The following is a 20,110-nucleotide window of genomic DNA, read 5'->3' on the forward strand; positions in this document are numbered from 1 at the left end:
GAAGAAAAGTGTCTCTATTACTGCTGCCTGTATGATATTCTACTACGGTAGATTACTGGAAAACTCCAAGCATAGACAATAAAATCTATTTCAAAATGTCCTATGGTAAAGGCCAGGTTTGTAGGAGAGGTGAATATAGAACAATAAAATGGTTTGGTTTGGAAATTAACCTGAAAGGTTATCAAATTCCAACCCTACTTCCATGGACATCTTCTACTTCATTAGGTTGCTCAAAGGCCCATCCAGACTGACCCTGAACACTTCTAGGTGTAGCCTCTCTCCTGCGGCCGTGGGGGTTGTGCGGGTGCCCGGCTGGGTGCCCCCGGCGCGGCCGAAGCTGGCCACACGAAGTGCCACTCCCGGATCCCCTCCGGACCCTGGGCAGTGGTTACTGTCTGCGGCACAGGCGGGATCTTCGGCTGCGAGGTACCGAAGCAAAGGAAGGAGGAGGGACGCCTGTATAAGTACCAAGGATCTTTTAATCTTCTTCCCCACTGGGTTCAGGGACAGGCGACAAAGGGAGTCTGGAGCCGGGCGGAGGGGGGCTGGAAAAGGGAGCGGGTGTGATAGGAGGAGACACAAAGCTTACTAGCAAGGACCCAGGGAGGAGCGTGGGTTACAGCTAAGCCACTGAGGATCACACAGGGGAGGGGAAAAACCCCAGGGGCAAATCACACATCGAATTAAGGAATGACTGGCACAGAGAATTCTCGAGATAAGAGGGGTGGTTACCATGACCGGCAGGGGAGGGGGGTAGCTCCAAGAGGGAGAAACCATTGTGAGGGAAGTACATGGGGGGAAACCGAGGACCGAACCATTATTGAGTTACAAAAGGAATAACTGATTCTAAAAACACACAATGCCACACTAGGGATGGGGCAACAACAGTTTCTCTGGATAATCTGTGCCAGTGTCTCACCACCTGAACACGAATTGTGCTCCTGTAGCCCCTTTAGCCACTCTAAAGTCTCCCCAGAGAGCTTTGTCCTCTCTGCAAGCTGTCAAGTAGCCTGTGCTAATGCTCTCTTTCCAGCAGCTTCATATCTTCTCTGCTTAAATCCTACAGGCCAGGCTCCTCACTTTCTTTTTCTTCACTCTGGAGCTTCCTGAACGAGTGTGAAGACAAAATATGAAAAATTAAATTATTCAAGAACTAGGATTTAAGCATTTAAATGCAAATTTTACTCTCTGAAGTCAGATCAACTGTCCTGCTGGACTGGCACAGACTGGAGCACAGTTTTTGCCTAATCCTGGGCTTTATGCACTCTTTACTCAGTGCCCTACACTCCTCGATTGAATGAGCTACTTTTAGGCAAGTTCATGTGATGCTTGCGTGTATTTCTGCCATGGATTCTGCACAGCACTAGCTGAATCCGTGTGGCAAGTGGGGCAACAGTAAGCAGGAATCTACAGTAAATGCTCTGCATTTTTATTCCCTTGCTACTGATCCTTTAGCATTGACTTCTAGGCCACTGGAAAACAAAGTATGTATTAATACTTCTTTATGCTAAAATAGAAGGAAAAGTGTCCCACAGTTTACGTGCTGTCAGTTTTATTTGAAAATAAGTAATTTGAAATTATTACAATTAAATAAAAATAATTATTTTTTTTAAAAGAGCAAAGCCTGTTTGTAATGATCTGCACAGATTATGGAAGACTTCATTCAATTACATAATTTTCATTGAAGAGTGGCCCTGTACAGAAGCCATTGAGAAATGTTATGCATATGCACTTGGAATCATTATACTACTCAGAGAAATATAGCCTTGTGATATACAAGCTGAGGACATCACTGTTTTTTTTTTTTTATACAGGAGGACAAGGAGAAGACCAGAGAGCTTCCTGTGATTTTGTATGTGACTTCTGTAGTATGATCTTATTATGGTGTCTGAATCCACATAGAATTAAAAATATTCTCGCAAGACATTTCTCAGATTAGTTTTGGCCTCAGGGTTTATAGACTTCAATCCCCAGTTCCTAGCACTACAGGTCCCTGTAGGTTCAGCCCAGAACACACGACCGTGCTGGGATTGCTTGGCAGCAGCACAAGAGCCTGGAAAATTTAACCAAGCTCTGCCTTGAGAGCAGACCTGACTGCTTTTAGCTGGGGTCTTAATAGGGGAGATGCAATAATTTAGGGTAAGGAAGTGACTTTTTAGTAGCTATTTTCAGCTTCTCCAGTGGTTATCAAAAGGGATGGGTCAGTTGCTCAAGTTAGAAGAAATAACATTCTGGAAACTTAGTGAGGTCTGACAGAGTAGCTACCTTTTTGTGAAGTGTGACAGAATACCTACGTTTTTATGAGCTTTTTATTTTGTTTTGTTTTAGCAGCTGAAATGTTATGGATCATTTTGAACACAGAAATTTTAAATAATATAAATAATAGTTGTTTCCAACCAGAAGCAGTCACTACTAGAAATCTCCTGAGATCTGGGTGGAAAATTTTCGGTTCAGAGACATTCCTTTTTACTAGACTTTCACTGTCTGAGTGGTGACTGCAAAAAGAGTATGTGGCCAGGGTTTGCATAAGTGCAGGGAAAGGGTCAAGGGTCTCTTGCAAATAGGTACCTGTACAGTCAGGTGCTAAATCTGCAAGCACACGTTTAAAATTGGTCATTATTTCTACAGGAAGAAATGATGCTTTACAACACCAGTGAGCCTCTCCACTAAACCTCTTGCCAAAAAAGGATGACCAAACTTCAGAAAGCGAGAAAATCCTTCTGGATGAATCACCATGGCCTCCTGATGAAAATCACACAAAAAGGTGGTGGGCAAAGAAGACTTCCTCCCTGGGAAGCTTACTGGCCTTCATATTTATTTAAAAGGGGAAAAAAATCACCTTGGTGACTTTTTTCTGACTGGTTTCAAAAATTAAATAATTGTAATAAACTCAAAATTATATTTATTTTTCTATCATTGAGAAAAAACAACATGGCTGATTTACTGCCATGTAAGAACCCATATTCTGTTGGGTCCATAGCTTGTCTTCTGTTGCCTGTCAGGTACCCAAATTTAACACTGAATGCCACTGAATAGAACAGGACTGAGCCTGCAGGAGACATCACTGTGGAAAACAGTTCCTGGATATTTTGTAGTGTTTGTCATAAGAGAGGCGTCTGCCTGCATTAAGTTGCAAACAAGACCACGTCCAGAAGTCAATAATAGGGATTTTTTTTTTATCCCTATCCCTGTGAGGTAGAACCACAGAAAGAAATGAGAAAATTAGAGGCACAGAAGGAGAGTGAGAGAGAGAGTGATCAGGTAGAAAGATATCACTCGTGGATTCCCCCAGCATCCCACTGGTCTTTCTTCACTCTCCTAAATCTTTGGTGGTGGGGGTCCTGGAGTTGTTTTTCTGGAGGAACCACTTTTATACAGCTAAGTCCTGGGAACCAATGGGATGAAAAAGCCATTCCCACAGCTTGGGCTGTCATCTGTGTAACCAGTTGCTTCCTTTCTCACAGTTTGCTGCCATGGGAATTTTTGTCCTGATAGATCTTGTTTTAAGTTCCCATAGTCTGTACAGCAAAATTTTGACCAGTGTGCTAATTCCAAATCTTCACCTTTGTTAGACCTGGAATCCATGCCTTCCTGTTTTGTTATCTGTGCCTGTCTCAAGTTCCTGTTGTGGCTTATCCTACGGGAACTTAAACAGTGTTTTGAGAGATGCAGCTGCATTCTCCTTCCTCACACAGCTCACACAGCACACACTCCTCACAGAGCTCACCTGTGCTTCCCAGGCTGGTACCACTGTCAAGGCTGGTATCATTTGGGGAAGGCTTTTCCATTCTCAGTTTACCAAGCTATTCTTTGTGAGTAGGGAGAGTGTTTACATTTTTTTTTTTTTAATACTTCCAGTATGAAGCTATAGCTACACTTATGCAACCAGTGTACCCAGCCACCAGTAAAACAGAAGGAAGCTTGGCAATTCCCTCCTCTCAACCCACTGACTGCATGGACATTTAGGAAAACATCAACATCTGGGTTTAATACCTCAGTTATTCATATTAAGAAATATATAATAATTCTGCTTTGGTTCTTTATTCTTTTTTTTTTTTTTTAAATCAAAATGAATTGTAGAACCTCATATTACCAAAACATTTCATTTTTTCCTTTAAGGAAAAAAAAAGTAAAAAAAACAGAACAGGGACTTTCTCCTATCTCCTTTTTTGGAAGCCAAGAGACAGAGCGAGCCAAGGAAACTGGAACATGTCTGAAAGATATTTTAAGGCTAGAGGAACAGTCAGCTTGTAATGCAACTGGCATTGACATAACCACTGATAAAACAATAATTTACAGAAAAATCACAGGTTGTGAAATCCTCCAAAAGTTTTCCTTGAAAGGAAAGCAAAGGAAGTTCAGTGAAAGCTTCCACTCTTTTCAAGGGTGGATGCCTTAGGGCAGGGTTCAAACAATTTTTTCCACAAGTTTTTTTGTTGGCTTTTTTTTTTTTTTTTTTTTTTTTTTTTTGTGGTGGTGTTTACTCAATATATAATTATATAATGATGTAACTTACATCTCTGTAAATCATACTCCATATGTCAGAATCTATGCTCCTAAAATATTCTCAAAAGGCACTAAATATATTTCATTCATTCCTTGCTAACTCTGTGTTATAAATAATTGATACACAGCCCACAAAACATCTAAAAATACTCTCTCAGCTTAAAAGAGACCTGCAATTTCATCAGATGTGCATAGCTGCAGACCACAGAAACCAATCCAAAAATCCAGTTACGGCAATATTCAGGAAGTTGCAGAGAGAGAAAACACAACCTGAGTATTTGCTTTGTTTTACACCAAATGGTCAACACGTTCACACAGCTCAGCAACAGAATAAATTTCCAATACATAGTTTCCGAATGAAAAATATTTTTCCATAGTTCTTGCCACTATTAGACTCTTTACAGTTAATATTGTATAAATCTAAATAAAATAGGAGATACAAATTTTTATAAATTGCTGTTGTATATGATAGTTTATTTCAAGCTATTTACAATCATTCCAGAAATATTAATACTATTTCTAAAATGAACCGAGATCTATAATTTATTTTCTGAGTGATCACATGGTTTGTTTTGTTTCTTTTTTCTTTCCTTCCTTAGAGTAGTAAGAATTGGTGGTACATCCTTAATAACTTCCAAATATCAATAAGGAGGCCCACAAAAATGAGTTCATGAAGACTTAAACCATATCAATATTAATTCTTTTCAGCAGTGGACTCTTTCTGTGATCTCAGATTTATTACTGCTGTAGAGACATTCAGCCAAAAGAAAAGGGCAGAAAAAACTAGATGAGAAGCATTTAAATTTACTCCAGATGCTCACCTACATTTTGAGATGTAGGAAAGGGACAGGAGGAACATTTCAGAGGTTCACAGGAGACAGGACCCCATGGAGGTAAGGTGGGGAACATGATAGCAGCATGATGACAGCTTGTCCCTGCAGAAGCAGAAGGGGAAGGAGCCAAGTGTGCCCAACAAATTGAAATGCAAAAGAATACAACTTTTCTAGTGCCTACAGAACCCAAAACCCATCCACTCAAAAACCCATCACATTGGTCTGCTGTAGAAAAGGGTGACACTCCTGAGGTCGAGAGCTGGGTGCCAAGCCTGGAAATGTGGGAAGGGAGGGAGGACCACCACACACCACACTGAGCAGATTCATTCACAGAGAGCAGGTGGAAGGAACAATTTCAGGAATGACCTGGATCTTCAACATCATCAAATGCAAAAATGACTAGATAGAAAATTCAGTGCTTGGGAAACATTTATCATATGTGTAGACATCATTAGTGCGCCTCTGAGGACACCAATACAGCAAAGAATTTTGGTAGAGAAACTGGCACTTTCCTACTGATCATGTCTTCATCTTATGCTTCAGGGATTTTATTTTGAATGTGTTTACTCCCAAAGAGGCATTTGCTCCCCATTACCTGTAGGGCACTCAACGTCCACATTTGAAGCCAATAGCATACTGCCTGTGACAGAAGCAGCTTGGCCTGTGGATAAAAATCACAAGCCCACTGACATTTGCAGTGCTGGCCTTTGAGAGAACTTTACTAAACCACACATACAGACAGCTACAGCCACCACACAATATAGCCTGTGTTAAACCCTCCCAAACCGCCAGTGATATGAGTAGGCTTGTGACTGCATGGACAAGCCTTTGATCCCTGGAAAAAACCACAAAAATCTATTTGCAACTTGGGGAGGGATGAACAAAAAAAGAAAAAAAACTCTAGAAAAGTCGTTTTTTCTTCCAGTGATAATGTTCTTAACCCTGTGAACAGATTGCTGAGATTAACTACTCTTGTCTTAGAGAACAGTCTCACAAAGCCACACTCTTTTTTCTCATTGTAAGAAATTACTCAGTTTGGGGGTTGTGTCCAAGAATGATACCCACATGAACAGACGGGAAGTTGACAGTGTAATTTAGGAGGCCAGCTGTTTGCAGCATGCTGTCATTAACTAGCTCTTGAAGGTGACCAAGGAATCTAAAATAATGTGGAGAAACACTCTGAGTTTAACATTTTGGTCTTTTTTGGTTTTTGCTTGAAAATAAGTGTTTTTAAAAAAATCCAGGATCTTTCAAAAAGTAGAGCTGCTGTGTAATTGAGATTGAAAACTATAAATTAACAGGAAAGGGAAAACCCCCCCACCCCAACTTCAAGTAAATGGAGAGACTCCTGTGTTTTAAAACCTGATAAAATGTTTAAGGTTGCATTGAACAGAACCACAAGGAACAACTCAGGGCAAGCTACTGTAAAATCTTCATGTAAATGGACAGGCCTGAGTGTTTCTCCAGAGAGGCTTTGATATGTATTATTTTGAGAAAACTATTTTGTGAGCCCATTTCATGTGATAATGTGCATTTTGTTTAGAACACCAGGGTTAAGATAATATTGCTAAATAAACCCACTTGGAAAATGAGTGCCAAACCTAGAGAGGGGAATTTTCACCTGGAGTTACTGGATGCAGTGACCATGTAAGAATATCAAATGAGCACAGAAAAGGCAAGGGAGGGGAATAAGCAAACCCAATAGAACTTCTCATCACAAGATCTTTTATCTTTTTTTTCTTTCCTGTGGAAGACCCTTAAAGAGTTAAGAGCCAAAGAAAACAGGCTTTTCCCATGCATTTCTGATGCATGGAGCTCCCTTCCAACTGGAAGCATGAAACAGCACTATATCCCATCCTTTCTTATTCCAGTTTTGTTGTCAGATGACTTCTCAGTTGGCTTAACTGACTGCTAACTCATATCCTGACCTGGTTCCAGGTGAGCAGATAAGGGGAGGGCTTTAAGAAGCAATTATTACTAGCATCTGGTTGAAATATCTGTAGTTATTTCTTCTCTGCATGCAGCTTTCAATTTTTTAATTTGTTTTTGTTTTTGTTTTTGTTTTTGTTTTTGTTTTTTTTTTGTTTTTTTTGTTTTTTTGTTTTTTTGTTTTTTTGTTTTTTTGTTGTGAGAAACATCCAGTTCAGTATGTCTGAACAGTTTGGAATATAACCTTGGCATCATCACTGCTGTCTCAGAGGTAAATGTTATCCAGAACAGTTAGAGACTCACAGAACCATAGAAAGATTTGTGTTGGAAGGGACCTTAAAGATCTGATTTCAAAGCCCCTTCTACAGGCAGGCAGAAGATTGGTGGAGCAAAATGTATCCCTAACAATGTGGCAGTCAAACTGTGAAATCTCAGTGGAAACCATCAAAGGCAAAGGAACAATATGAACAAACCAACAGTTGAAATCTGTGAATTTCTCAAATTCTCCCCTTCGAAAAACTTCTAAAATTTCCATTTTAATATTAGCTGCTTTTGAGCTTAAGCTTCCAAAGAAAATGTTGCACTACTGAACTGAGATATTTTAATTTTAAAAAAATTGTCAAATTGATTCAGTCTAGCAATTTCAAAACTTTCTGTCAAAAATATTATCTAATTAAAGTGAAATTGAAAAGCAGCTATTGACAGAAAATGGTTTTGTTGTAAAAGCACTGATTTAGACACTTTCTAAACTTGTCTTAAGGAAAAAAAATCAGAAAATCTTCAATGACTTCTGTTCAGAACCACAGCAAGTGCAAAACTGCAAATCTTATACTGCCAAACAGCTTCCCACTGATTACAGTTTAGAATATTTAGCTTCTGCAGCTCCTTGTCTCATTACAACACTTTTAACTTGTCCTTTCATCTTTTAACTCTTTATGCCTCTTTGTAATATTGCACATCAGTGTCCATCTTTATCTTCAGCATGTTTCCTATTGGCCTCCTCTCTTTCTTCCTGATTTGACCCAGATTATCAGATCCAAGTTTGGGTTATCACAGGCAGGCTTGAGTAATCCCAATGGATTTTTAATTTATATATGACTACATATATATATATATATATATATATATATATGTGTGTGTATATATAACCAACAGCATGTATAACCAACAAAAAAGATATATATACACCTTTTTTATATATTAAAAAATATATATATGTATACGTAACAGTTGACTATATATATAATGTAATATATACACATGCATCCTGTTCAGAAGGTGTAATGAATGATACACAGGCAACTGAAAGCTCCAAGATAAGGACATATATTGATTGACATGTATCAGACAACATAAGTGGCCTTGGAATAGTACATATAATAAAATTAAAATTGAAACTGGTGGCATGACCCAAAGACTGGAGAAAGACCAGATAAACATTTTCCATGGTATCAGGCTCCTACCTGATACCAATACTTCAGAGAATCACTATCCTTTCCTGAGTTGGAAAGGACCCGCAGACCATCATCAAGTCCAACTCATCAGCCTGCACAGTACCATCCCAAGAGTGACACTATGTGCCCAAGAGCATTGTCCAAACACTTCTTGAACCATGTCAGGCTTGATGCTGTGAGCACTTCCCTGGGGAGCCTGTTCTAGTGCCCTTTGGATGAAGAACCTTTTTCTAATATCCATCCTGAACCTCCTATGAATGACTTCACACCATATACTCAAGTCCTGTCACTGGGCACCACAGGGACCAGTGTCTGCTCCTTCTCTTTCCCTCATGATGAAGTTGTACACTGCACTTGCTCCAAGCAAGCCATGACACAATAAAATTAGGGGCTTTGTTATTGGATAATGTGTCAAGAACTCCTCTTTTAATAACTACTTGATAACCTTCTTACACCATCTGGAGAATATTATTTGTTGTCTGGTAGTGACCACTGGGTAAATTAAAGAAACTGAAATATTCATTCTGGGGATTCTTTTCCCTGCAAAAAAAGAACAAGAGAAGAGTAAATGAAGTGCCAGAGGTGACACATCTATTAAAGATTGCATTCAAACAACACGTGTTGAGAGACAAAAGCCAAAAACGTTTAAATTAAGGTTGCAATATCTGTGCTGACACATAAGTTATCCTTAAAAAAAAAAAGAAAATAAAATTTATGAGGGAAACAAGAGATAAGGAATGATCTGAGAATTATTGTTAGAAAATCAGCCCAGATTTTTAAACTTAATTCTGAATGTCCTGATTCATGTCAATTAAAATGTTATATGCTCTATATTCATAAAAATATTAACTTTTACTTCCTACAGCAGTAGCATGTCACTCTATTAATCCACAGCAGACATTTCAGTTACATGACAGCTGTGATGCATGTGGCACGATGCACTATAATCTGCTTTTCTATGTGCTCTTCAGTGGCACCATAGTGGGACAAACACAGTCACTTTGCTGTAGTTTCACATGTTGATTCAGTGATAAAGTACTTCACAGATTAGCTTAGTCTGCAGGACTTAAAGGTCAGGGTTTATTGTAATGTAAATCACAAAGCTATTTTTTTGGCAGAGATTACATACATTTTAATATTTCTCGCTGAATCTAGAGATGTGTTTGCTTTTTCTCTGCAACTGCTGTGGAAAATTGGACTTCAGCCCAGAAAAGAAAAAGGGATGGCAGCCTGTTTTGTTTTCCAGCAACAACTTAATTTCTGTTCAAAACAAAAAAAAACCCCACAAACCAAAAAAAAAAAAAAAAAAAAAAAACAAAACACCAAACCAAAAAATCATTACCAAACCTCTTCTATTAATACAAGAAAATCTTTAGGATGGAAAATCAGTTTATGTAGATGTTCAGCAGGACATTCTTGGAGTTATACTTGGGCTATTTGAAATTATCTCATCACACAATGCTGAAGCAGCATCCTGTCATGTCTTTCACAACGCATTAAGAAAAAAAACCAAAACCCAACAACCTGACATTTATAGTCTAACTAAGACTGCAATGGCAGTGAGCCAGTGCTCTAATATCACAGGTGCTCCACTCACAGGTGAGCTGCCTTGGGTTATGCAGTGCCAGGACTGCACAGCACTCTCCCCTTCTCAAGGGCTGAATCAGCTCTTTTGTACCATGTTTACAGACAATAAAAGTTCTTGTACTTTTGTGCACTTGTGTGTTACAGCCAAGGCCTTAACAAACACAGGAACTTGCACTCATCTTCAGAGTGGCATTCAGGAGTCACAGATGGGCTCTCTATGTCTTGTGAAGGCACTTGTCAGCAAAGACTTCAGGGTTGCCTCAGGTATTTAGTAGACACATTCCTCCTGTTCAGGCCTACTTGTTCCCAGTAATGGGACTGCGATGGTGCAAATCCATCAAAAAGCATCTTGCAGGATGAGCCAAGCTGGTGACACTGGAAGGCTAATGGAAAAGGATTTGCTACTGGTGAATGACTCCTTTAACAGAGCCTAGCCTTAGGTTAGCAACAAGAAAAGTACTTCCTTCATTTGAAAGCCTTGCTGTTTTCCCAGTCTTTCTTTCAATGTTTAGTTGTTTGGGGAGAAACCAGGCATTTCCATGAACTCCCTTTTGTGCGGAAAACAGAAAGGAGGAAGACAAGAAAACACATTATAGGGTGGAGAAGCTTGGAGACAAGACAGCAGCATTTTTATAATCCTCACCACCACAACCCTGGACTGATGTGGTCACTTGGTAAGATGTTGAATTATGCCACCATTCCCACAGATGTACTATTGCATTCATTTTGGGCCCTTGAATGTAGCTAGACTTGCTGACCTCAGACTGAGCTTTTAGATAGGATAAACAAGTTGCTGTGCCAGTGTACATATCAAGTCTGGAATTTGAAAAGTCATTGAGACAATAAACATGCTGCTAAGTTTACAGATTCACTTTTTCAAGCAAAATCACACTTCAGTCTATATTAAGAACGCTCTCTTTTCAGTCAAAAATGTGGAGCTGTATATAAACATACAGTTGCACAACTGCTGTGCCTATTTTGTATTTAGATTAAATGGCAAGTTAGTAGATCCTGGTGGATTTTCTGGATTCCTTTCACTGAATTCCCACCATTCACATTTGTTTGTCTTTTCTACGTTAGGATTTGAAAATGCAAATATAGCAAAATATGCAAATCTATCATGCACTCCTAGATCAAGCCCTGAGAAAGGATGCCAGTTACAATTCAAAAAGTTTGCTTCTAATGAGCAGAAAAAACAGGTGTTCAGGAGGGAAAAAAGGCATTTTCACATAATTCTACAGTTTATTGAACTTTGCAGTTATTTCAAACTGCAGTTAACATTATAGCAATTTAAAAGAGGGATGCTGGAGTCGTATTACTGTGTGTCTCAGAATATAAAACAAGCATAGGAATCTATCATACACCAGGAGCCGTTTACAAAAAAAAAAAAAAGTAAGAATTAGTAGTAATTATATTCTTGTTTGTATTAGTTGTTTTGGGGTGTTTTAACTGTACACTCTGGCCTTAGTAAACACTGCTGTTGACCTTGCTAGTTTGGATTTAGGGTGTAGTGCTTATTTACACAGAGATTTTGTAAGCCATGCAAACAAACAAATAACAAAATTAATCTTTCACACAAGTTTGAGACCACTTTTTTGGCACCAACTCATTTTAGACAAAGAGAACACACTTTAATAAATTTCAGAACACACAAATTTCTTTCATTCACTCCTTAGTTTATTAATTTTAGTATCATTACCCTTCCATGTAAATACTTCTTTCCAAAACTAAAGAGAAAAACAGACTCAGAAACAGCCACCAGATTCTTGGGATCTCTAAAACACATAGTTTACAGGCTCCAATCAAATTAGTTTAGCAGCAAATTTAGGTTATTTTGATTTTTCAATCTGCTAAAGAAAAGAAAAAGTAATCTTTTGATGATCTCAAGTGAATGAAGTCTGATATAAATACTTACTTACTGCACATTTTTAGGTGCTCATTGAGCAATCAGAAATCACAAGAAGATAAATGCTATGAGCCTGTACTAAATTACAAGGTCATAACTATTATTATCACTGGGGCATTATAGGTCATTTATTCTGTCTCTTATTGATCACTGATCTTCATAGCAGCTTAAAAACAGTAATTTCCCAATAGATTACACATATTGTCCCTTATTTTTTTCAAGATTGGAATTAACACATTTCTTTGCACTGAAGCTTGTGTTCTAACACAGACCAGCCTGATACACTCAGTACAGCACCATGAACTCACTGTCAGATGTCTGCAGAAGGTTCCCATGGAAGACCCCTAAAACTACCATTATACAAGAATTGGGAGCCTCCATACCCTGTCCAGTACTCAGCTGCACTGTAACAGGAGATGCAACAGCTCCACTGCCTTCCATGAACCTTAAGAAAAAGCAAGGGAACAAGCACCAGTTTAATACAGCTGAGCCTTTAATTAGCACAATGCAGTTTCAAAAGACAAATACCTTGTAGGTGCAAAGACTATAATTTCAGATGTCAACATCCCTTGTGTCTCTGATGTCCCTGTGACAAAAATAAAAGAAACAAATGCTACCCTAACAAAAAATATTGAGGAGGTGTAAGTTTTCACTTTACGTGACTTAATCCACCAGAGAAAGTTAGGTGAGCATTGAGATACCACACTTTACAATGGCAGCAAGGAGAAGACAATGTCCCTTCTACTGGTGTATGCAGCAGAGCCCACAGCACATGGGACAAAACCTCCTCCACTGTATTCCATCCTATCACTGCCTCTCCATCTGCTCCAGTGCAGCTCTCAGGGGCAGCTCTCTGGATAGATCAAGCACATGAGGACTAGAGAACTTATACAAATTTAATTTCCACTCTGTTTGCAAAATATTAGCCATTCTTCATGATTCTGACATGTATCATGTTTCATCTCACTAAAGTAGAGGGAAACTCCCGGGAAATGCCTGCCTTGCACTCTGTATTTGGAATTATTAGGTGTGTTGGATTCACAAAGACTAGCACAGAAAGGCCAACATCAGGCTCAGCTCTGTAGAGAAGTGGGTGCAGATTTATCCTTCAACTTTATTCACAACCACACAAAATTTTCTGCAGTTTGTTTTCATCCTCTTTTTAAACTCTCATGAATAATAAATACATAGTAAAAAAAAAAAAAAACAAACTACCTGGAAGTCTGCCACAGGTAGTATATCAGGATTCGAACACAGGATGAGTGTAATAATGGCAAAAGCAACTTCATGATTCAGAAAGTGAAAGTCGCTTCCAAGGGATACATAGGTACTTACTTTCCAACTGTAGCAGAGGAACTTGAAAGTCCTTTTGAATTTGAAAAAATGAGGTTCAAGGGCCAAGACGCTGGTGACTGAGAAGGCCATCTCCTGTTTTTCACTATGGAAATCAAGCTGCAGATCCGTTACTTACTCAAATGTAACCTGAATATTTCATCTCAGTGCTCTGCACAATGTGCCAAAAAGGGCCATTGAACTGGACCAAATAGGCCCTTTGCTGGAAATTTTTTTAATGGTTACACAGCACAGTTGTTTATCAGTCTTTGATGTAAGAGAAGAAAATTTTACTTCAGTATATACTAATTCAAAAATACATTTTCACTCATTTGAGCACATTTAAATACAAAACCCTTGTTAAAAACAAAAGAAAGTTACTTCATCACATTCCCATCTCAACTGGGAAAGAATTTAAAATAATAAATATGTGAAATAGCGAGGGTAAATAAAGCTTTTCATCCTTTCTGAGAAAAAGAATAGTTACTGACAGCATTAGAAACAGTATTAAAATAACTTCACTCTAGGCATACAGAAATAACTTACATTGCTTTTTACTTCACATCTAAGAAACACACTGCTTTAAACTTTTTAGAATTTGGGTGACAAACTGATCTTGACAAAAGGCAACAGGACAAAGAAAAGAAAATGTCCCTCCTCTTCTGCCTCCCATGCAGACAGAGGCATAGGAGGAAGAGAAAAGGTGTAACACCCCCAGGTGGGGTGACCACTGATCAAGAAATGCTGCCATGTAGAAATTTCCAGACCATTTTATTGCTGTTTTTTAGAAATCTGCTCCTCACTAATCTACCTAAGCAAGGTAAGGGCTGTGAAGGTGGTAGTGAAAAGAGAGGGGAGGATCAGAGACAATCCAAGCTGTGAGGTCTTTGCAGGAGCTAAAAGGGATGCTGAGGAGTGGCATGGCACAGGGTACAAATCATGAGTTAAGGGTCAGGGGCAGCCACAGATCCTCTTTACTGGACCACCTCAGAGCCATGAGACAGGAAGGACAGTGTGATGGGCAGCACAATGGGATCAAGGCTGAGCCTAGTACAGGGGAAATGCACACAAGAGAAGATAGAGCAGGGAGCCTTTGTAAGAGCAGGGCACCAAGTTGCAAAGCCCAGAGTAAAGCCAGGTAACTGCTTGAGGCAAGAAAAAATTAGGACATGAGCGTACTATCTGGCTGCCAGAACAGAAAAAAGGACACACTTTCCCCTCCATTCAGATATAAAATCAAATAAAATTACCAGTGTATCTTTGAATAAGTATATATATTCTTAATAAATTCTGCACACCACAGGCAACCAAATATTTGCTTTCTGTCTATTTTTATATATCTGCAAAGTAACACAACACAGAAACATAAGTGTTCAATACACGCAAAATAGTTCCTATCTGAGCTGCAGAAAAGATGCCTCTTAGGTGGCAAATTTCAGGTAAATGGATAGAAAAGGCCCACTTTTTTTTTTTTAAGGTGTGCGTGCACACCAAGAGTGAGAAAAGATCCAGGTATGAAAATTTCACGTGATATTTGATCATGCTGGTTTTACTTAAAACTTCAGAGTCCACTTTTAGTCGTAACAATGGGTCCCCCTAGTGGGTAAAACCATAATTGACGAATTTTGTCCTTCGTTTCTCTAAATACAGCTAGGTATCACAATTGATTACCAAGTGGAAGTTGCTGCTTTTAGGAAAATGAACATGAAAAGACATGGTTAACTTCCGTGCAACTTTTTAAAAACATAATGCATAGACAGAACGATATATATTCCTACTAAACTGTCTCATTAAGCAATCAAGTAACATCTTGAACATCTACATTTTGAAACAACAGTAATATAAATAAATTTTTCTGTGAAGATTGTCCTGGGTAGGGCATAAACAATTTGTCAAACAAAATAACCATGTGAGAAAGAAAAATTAATCCTGCTTACACTTTTCCAAGTCAGGAAATTCAGCGTTTTACAGAGAAATTAATTAGAATGCTCTTAGCACTGCAACTGCTTCCATAAATGTGGCAGCCCATTATAAACTAGCATAATTAATTAACTCACATAGCTCCAGACATCAGCACTTTATTAACTGAAGAGGTGTTCATTAAGACAGTGGGATTATGGTTTACTCTTTTAGAGTACTGGGGAAGTAGCTAACTTCCAATGTGGGCCGAATAACTGAATTGTTGCCTTTTTTAATGCCTTTTTAAGCGTGGCCCAGTATGATCTACATTTAACTATGAAATAAAATGAAATAATTTTTTACTGATTTCATTTAATTGGGTAGTTTGGATGTGATTTTTTTTAATTTACATATATAGCTATCAAAAATACCATACAGACACTTTATTACTTTTCCTTTCAGGTAGAGCACACTACTCTTGTTTCAACCTCTATGTGTAGCTCTGCTTTTCACTAACCAGGAGAGCACAAATTGGCTGGGTTTTGGACTTTTTTAACCCCCATCAAAACTGGGTTAAAATAGATCTTTTTATTTTAAGAGTTTTCACAACTCCTTTTTCAATGGCAACTGTTCCTGAACATATTTCTTTCTTTCCCTATATTTTCACTTACAGTTGGGACATTCACTGTGCTGCAATGTCTCTGACTCCAGCAGAGGAATGGGAAGAGTGCCTGCCAACACCTGGGAAAGAAGGAAGAGGCTACAGAACTTGATGTGAATTGCTGCAAGCCTTTGCTAACACAAATTGTTGAAATCCTTTCTATGACAATAAAGTATGCTTTAAATCAGTCAAACTTCAAGGTCACTTAAGAAAAAGATCCAAAACCATAACTAACAAAAACCCCACAAACCCGAACAAAGAAACCCCAACCAAACAACAAAATTTTTTTTAAAAAATTAAAAGTTCAAAAAAAATCAAACAAAATAAGACCTCTCAGAAGTTCATTTCATTGAATTATAATTAAAATAAAGCATTCATAATTAAAGTTTGCAATTAAAAAATTATCCAGATGTTATAACATCATTTTGGCTAAATATTTTAAATTATCTTATTTAGAAGAGCAGCCCCTTCCTGCTAAACCCATTCTTTATCCCTTTAAGAGGAATATTTTAAAGGAATTATTCCTTTATTTCTTCCTTGAAATTCATTTAAGTACTCTTTTATAAGTGGTTCTCAAAATAGTAAAGGCTAAAAGGTGGAAAATACAACCTACACTACCAATACGCTCATATGTCATTTCAAAAAGACCTACATATGGAAATTTCCTACTTATGTATTCTGAGAGCTATCACTTCTCACTGCTGGTAATTGCCAATGTGTTCCGTTTGCTTAGCAACAGTTTTGCAGTAGATGTACCATTTGTGCAATCATAAGACACTTGCACATTCTCTAGAAGTAGATGATGCTTCTACTGATTTTGTGCTAATATGTGTAACATCTTAGTAAGGAGCATCTGAATAGATTTGTCCAGATATTTCCTTTGCTGTACCTTAGGGAAGCCCCAAAAACACTGTCCCACTTTTTCCCTCGGCAGAATCGTTTTTCTTTCTTTACTTAAAAACACGAACATTCTAAGCATCCCTACAGACTCACATCTGTGGTAACTAGAGAAAGTGAGTTATACAAAAGTTTTCCTAGCCCAAGTCGGTATCTTCTATAACCTACTGACCTAATTAAAAGGTCGAAGAAAACGCAGCTCTTGCTTCAATCAGGGACCTCGAGCATTAAGGCAAGTTGCAGTCATAACCATTTATTGCTTAATAGTAGGACCCAGTCCAACCAAAACAAAGGGCTGCTTATATAAATGCGTCTTGGTTTATGATCCCACCCCACTTACGGAGTTTTTGATATGTTTTGGGCTCAGGGGCTACTGTGCCCACCTCACCACCTCCCCCGTGGTTTACCCTACTGTTTGTGTAGGGGTTTTTTGTTTGACTGGGTTTTTGTTTTGTTTTAGTTTGGGGTTTTTGTTTGTTTTGTTTTGTTTTGTTTCTTTGGCACTATGACGGAGCTTGCCGGCTTGGCTTTCCTCGCTCTGCTGCGGGAAGCCCCGAGCCAGTGCGTGCTCCCCAGGAGCCCGGGTCCCCATCGTCTCCCGCTGGGGGCTGCCCGCCCCGCAGGGCCCGGACCCAGGCTGCAGCCAGCGGCAGACAGAAAGGCCGGGGAACCTCGCTGCTTCGCTCGGCAGCCGGGCTGCTGCTTCCCCCCGGCCCGCCCTGCCTCTGCAGGGAGTTTTGCTACAGCTCTTCGCCGTGCGCCGTCCGGCTTGCAGCTGCCGAGTTTCTGCTGCCGCTTGCTTGCTACCTCCGGGTGAGGCCGTCCTGCCGCTCCAGCTTGCTTCTCCTGAAATTCCTGCTACAGCTCCTTCTGCTGTCCACAGGGGTACCACGGTCAGCTCTCCCTGAGGGTTCGTCAAGGAAGCTCCTTCTCCATACCTTCTGCCAGCTGTGTCAGCCATTACCATGTGAGACAGACATTGAAACTCGCGCCACAGCGCCCCCTGCAGCCGTGGGGGAATCACCGCACCCGCCATGCCTGGCTGGGGAGCCACCAGCGCCCCTGCCGGCTGTGACCGGAACTGCATCAAGCGGGAAATTACCTGTCAGCCGGGAGACGGCAGTTGTTGGGTCTCTGGGGGGTAAGGTTACGCAATTTCAATATCTAGCATTTATTCATTTTTTTTCCTTTCTTTTTCTGTGCCTTCCAAGCACCCTTTTTTTTTTTTTTTTTTTTTGGGTAATAAACAGGGGTTTTTTTCACTTTCACCCCCTGGTATCCAGTTTTCTCACTGGCAAAAGAAAAGAGAGTTATTGAAGCTCTTTCTCTTCAGAGGAAATGGTAGTTCCAGAATGTTTTCTCCTGAAATTTGTCTCAACAGAGTAGTGCATCCATTCAGATAGGAGTCCACAAAAAACCTCCAGCTGTGTGGGGGGTTATGAGCAACTACAAGCAATCTGTGGGGCAAATGGATTTGGTCCAATTATCCTCTGTTCTTGTGTAATTTGTGATAAAAACTTCTGCTAACAAGTTTACTTTGTAATATCCCAGAACTGCACACAGGCTGCAAAATTTTCTTAGGCTAGGGATTTAACAATTGAAGAATTTAATCAATTGAACAATTAATTAATTGTTCAATTGATTAAATTTAATCAATTGAAAAATTTAATTTAATCAAAAATTTAATCAATTGAACAATTTAATTTAATCAATTGAACAATTGAATTGATTTCTCCAGGCTCTGCTTCATGGCTTAACCACCACACAATCTCCAACAATGCCAGTCACAATATCTTCCTGAGCTGCAGCCACAGTGCAGGAAGAGCAGCTGTATCCATGAGCTCTACTATGAACTAGAGACACCAAAGACAAAGAGATCAACATGGGCCCTGATGCGCTCCCCTTTGGGCTGCCATTCCTCTCATGCAGGCCTGTGGCTTAGCTTTAGAGCTCAGGGCCAGCTGTGTCCCTTCCCAGTGGCTCTGCTCATCCCTTCTGTCACAAACTGCCTCTTTGGCTTCTGCTCTGCAGCCAGACAAGTTGTCAGTTTCCCTTTTCCTCTCTGACAGGTTCCAACAGCACAGTTAAGCACAGCTCTGTTGTACACGGTGAAGTCAAGCACACCAGCAAAACACTCAAGATGGTCCTCAATTCAAGCAGAGCCTTCATATGATGTAACCTTAATGTTGTCTGACTGTTGATGACTTAACTGTGCCATGGAAACTTTTGCATGAATAAACACAAACCAAATATGATTAATGTCACAAACCTAGTACATAACAGACAACTCTAAAATAAGCCAGTAGAGTAGTATTTGGTGTACACTGCATTCCAACGTGGTATTTTTATTAATTTGAAAGTTTTCCATTTCCTCAAAGTTACATGCAATTAATTAGGGATTAATTAATAGGATTATTGATATTTGGCACAGTTATAAACAATTGTTACTATAAGCTCTTTAAAAGAGCTTCCAGTGATTTCAGTGCAATGGATTACAACATTTCCTAAGCTGCCATTTTTAACTTGCACCAGACATCACTGTCCTCCATAGCAGAGGTGACAGAGGAACATCTGTCTCTGGTACTCCAAGCCAGACCTTGTTCATTTAACACTAACCCACTTTTGCTAATCTAGAAATAAGGGACACATTCAACAGCACACCTATTACATATGTAGTGATGACTGCTGAACCTTGACAGTATTCTACAACAGACATGATAAAATGTGCCACCAAATGACTCGCTTCCTCTATGATAGCAGGCAAAGTATAAAAAGAAAAAAACTGGGAATCTGTATCCTATGATACACCAAGAGAGCTACGAAAAAAGTACCAGGATAGATGTGAACCCCACAAAGCACAGAGAATTAAATGCAGCATCAATGCTGGGGCCAAGCTGACAGTTGCAAATTTAGAGATTATATCTTACCATGCTCTGCTCTCTGATCTGACACAATTATTGTCAGGTTGGTGAATACCAAGGAAAGTCAACAGGAATTGCAACAACCCCAGTACACAAAACTGCAAGATCAACAGTCAGGAGCACAGAACAAGCACTGTTTTGAAATGCAAAACTCTCCAGAACAATGAAATGAGGAAAAAAAGGAA

General features: G+C 39.3%; 1 protein-coding gene across 1 annotated transcript; it reads left to right on the forward strand.

The window, feature by feature from the left end:
• Positions 1-202: 202 nt before the first annotated feature.
• On the forward strand, positions 203-19,259 carry LOC132322434 (uncharacterized). The gene is made up of 3 exons (XM_059836926.1): positions 203-458; positions 17,519-18,145; positions 19,074-19,259. The coding sequence occupies exons 1-3, from the start codon at positions 203-205 to the stop codon at positions 19,175-19,177; spliced, it is 987 nt and encodes a 328-aa protein (XP_059692909.1). The 3' UTR covers positions 19,178-19,259.
• Positions 19,260-20,110: the final 851 nt, after the last annotated feature.

The sequence above is a fragment of the Haemorhous mexicanus genome, chromosome Z, assembly GCF_027477595.1.
Source record: "Haemorhous mexicanus isolate bHaeMex1 chromosome Z, bHaeMex1.pri, whole genome shotgun sequence".
NCBI classification, from domain to species: domain Eukaryota; kingdom Metazoa; phylum Chordata; class Aves; order Passeriformes; family Fringillidae; genus Haemorhous; species Haemorhous mexicanus.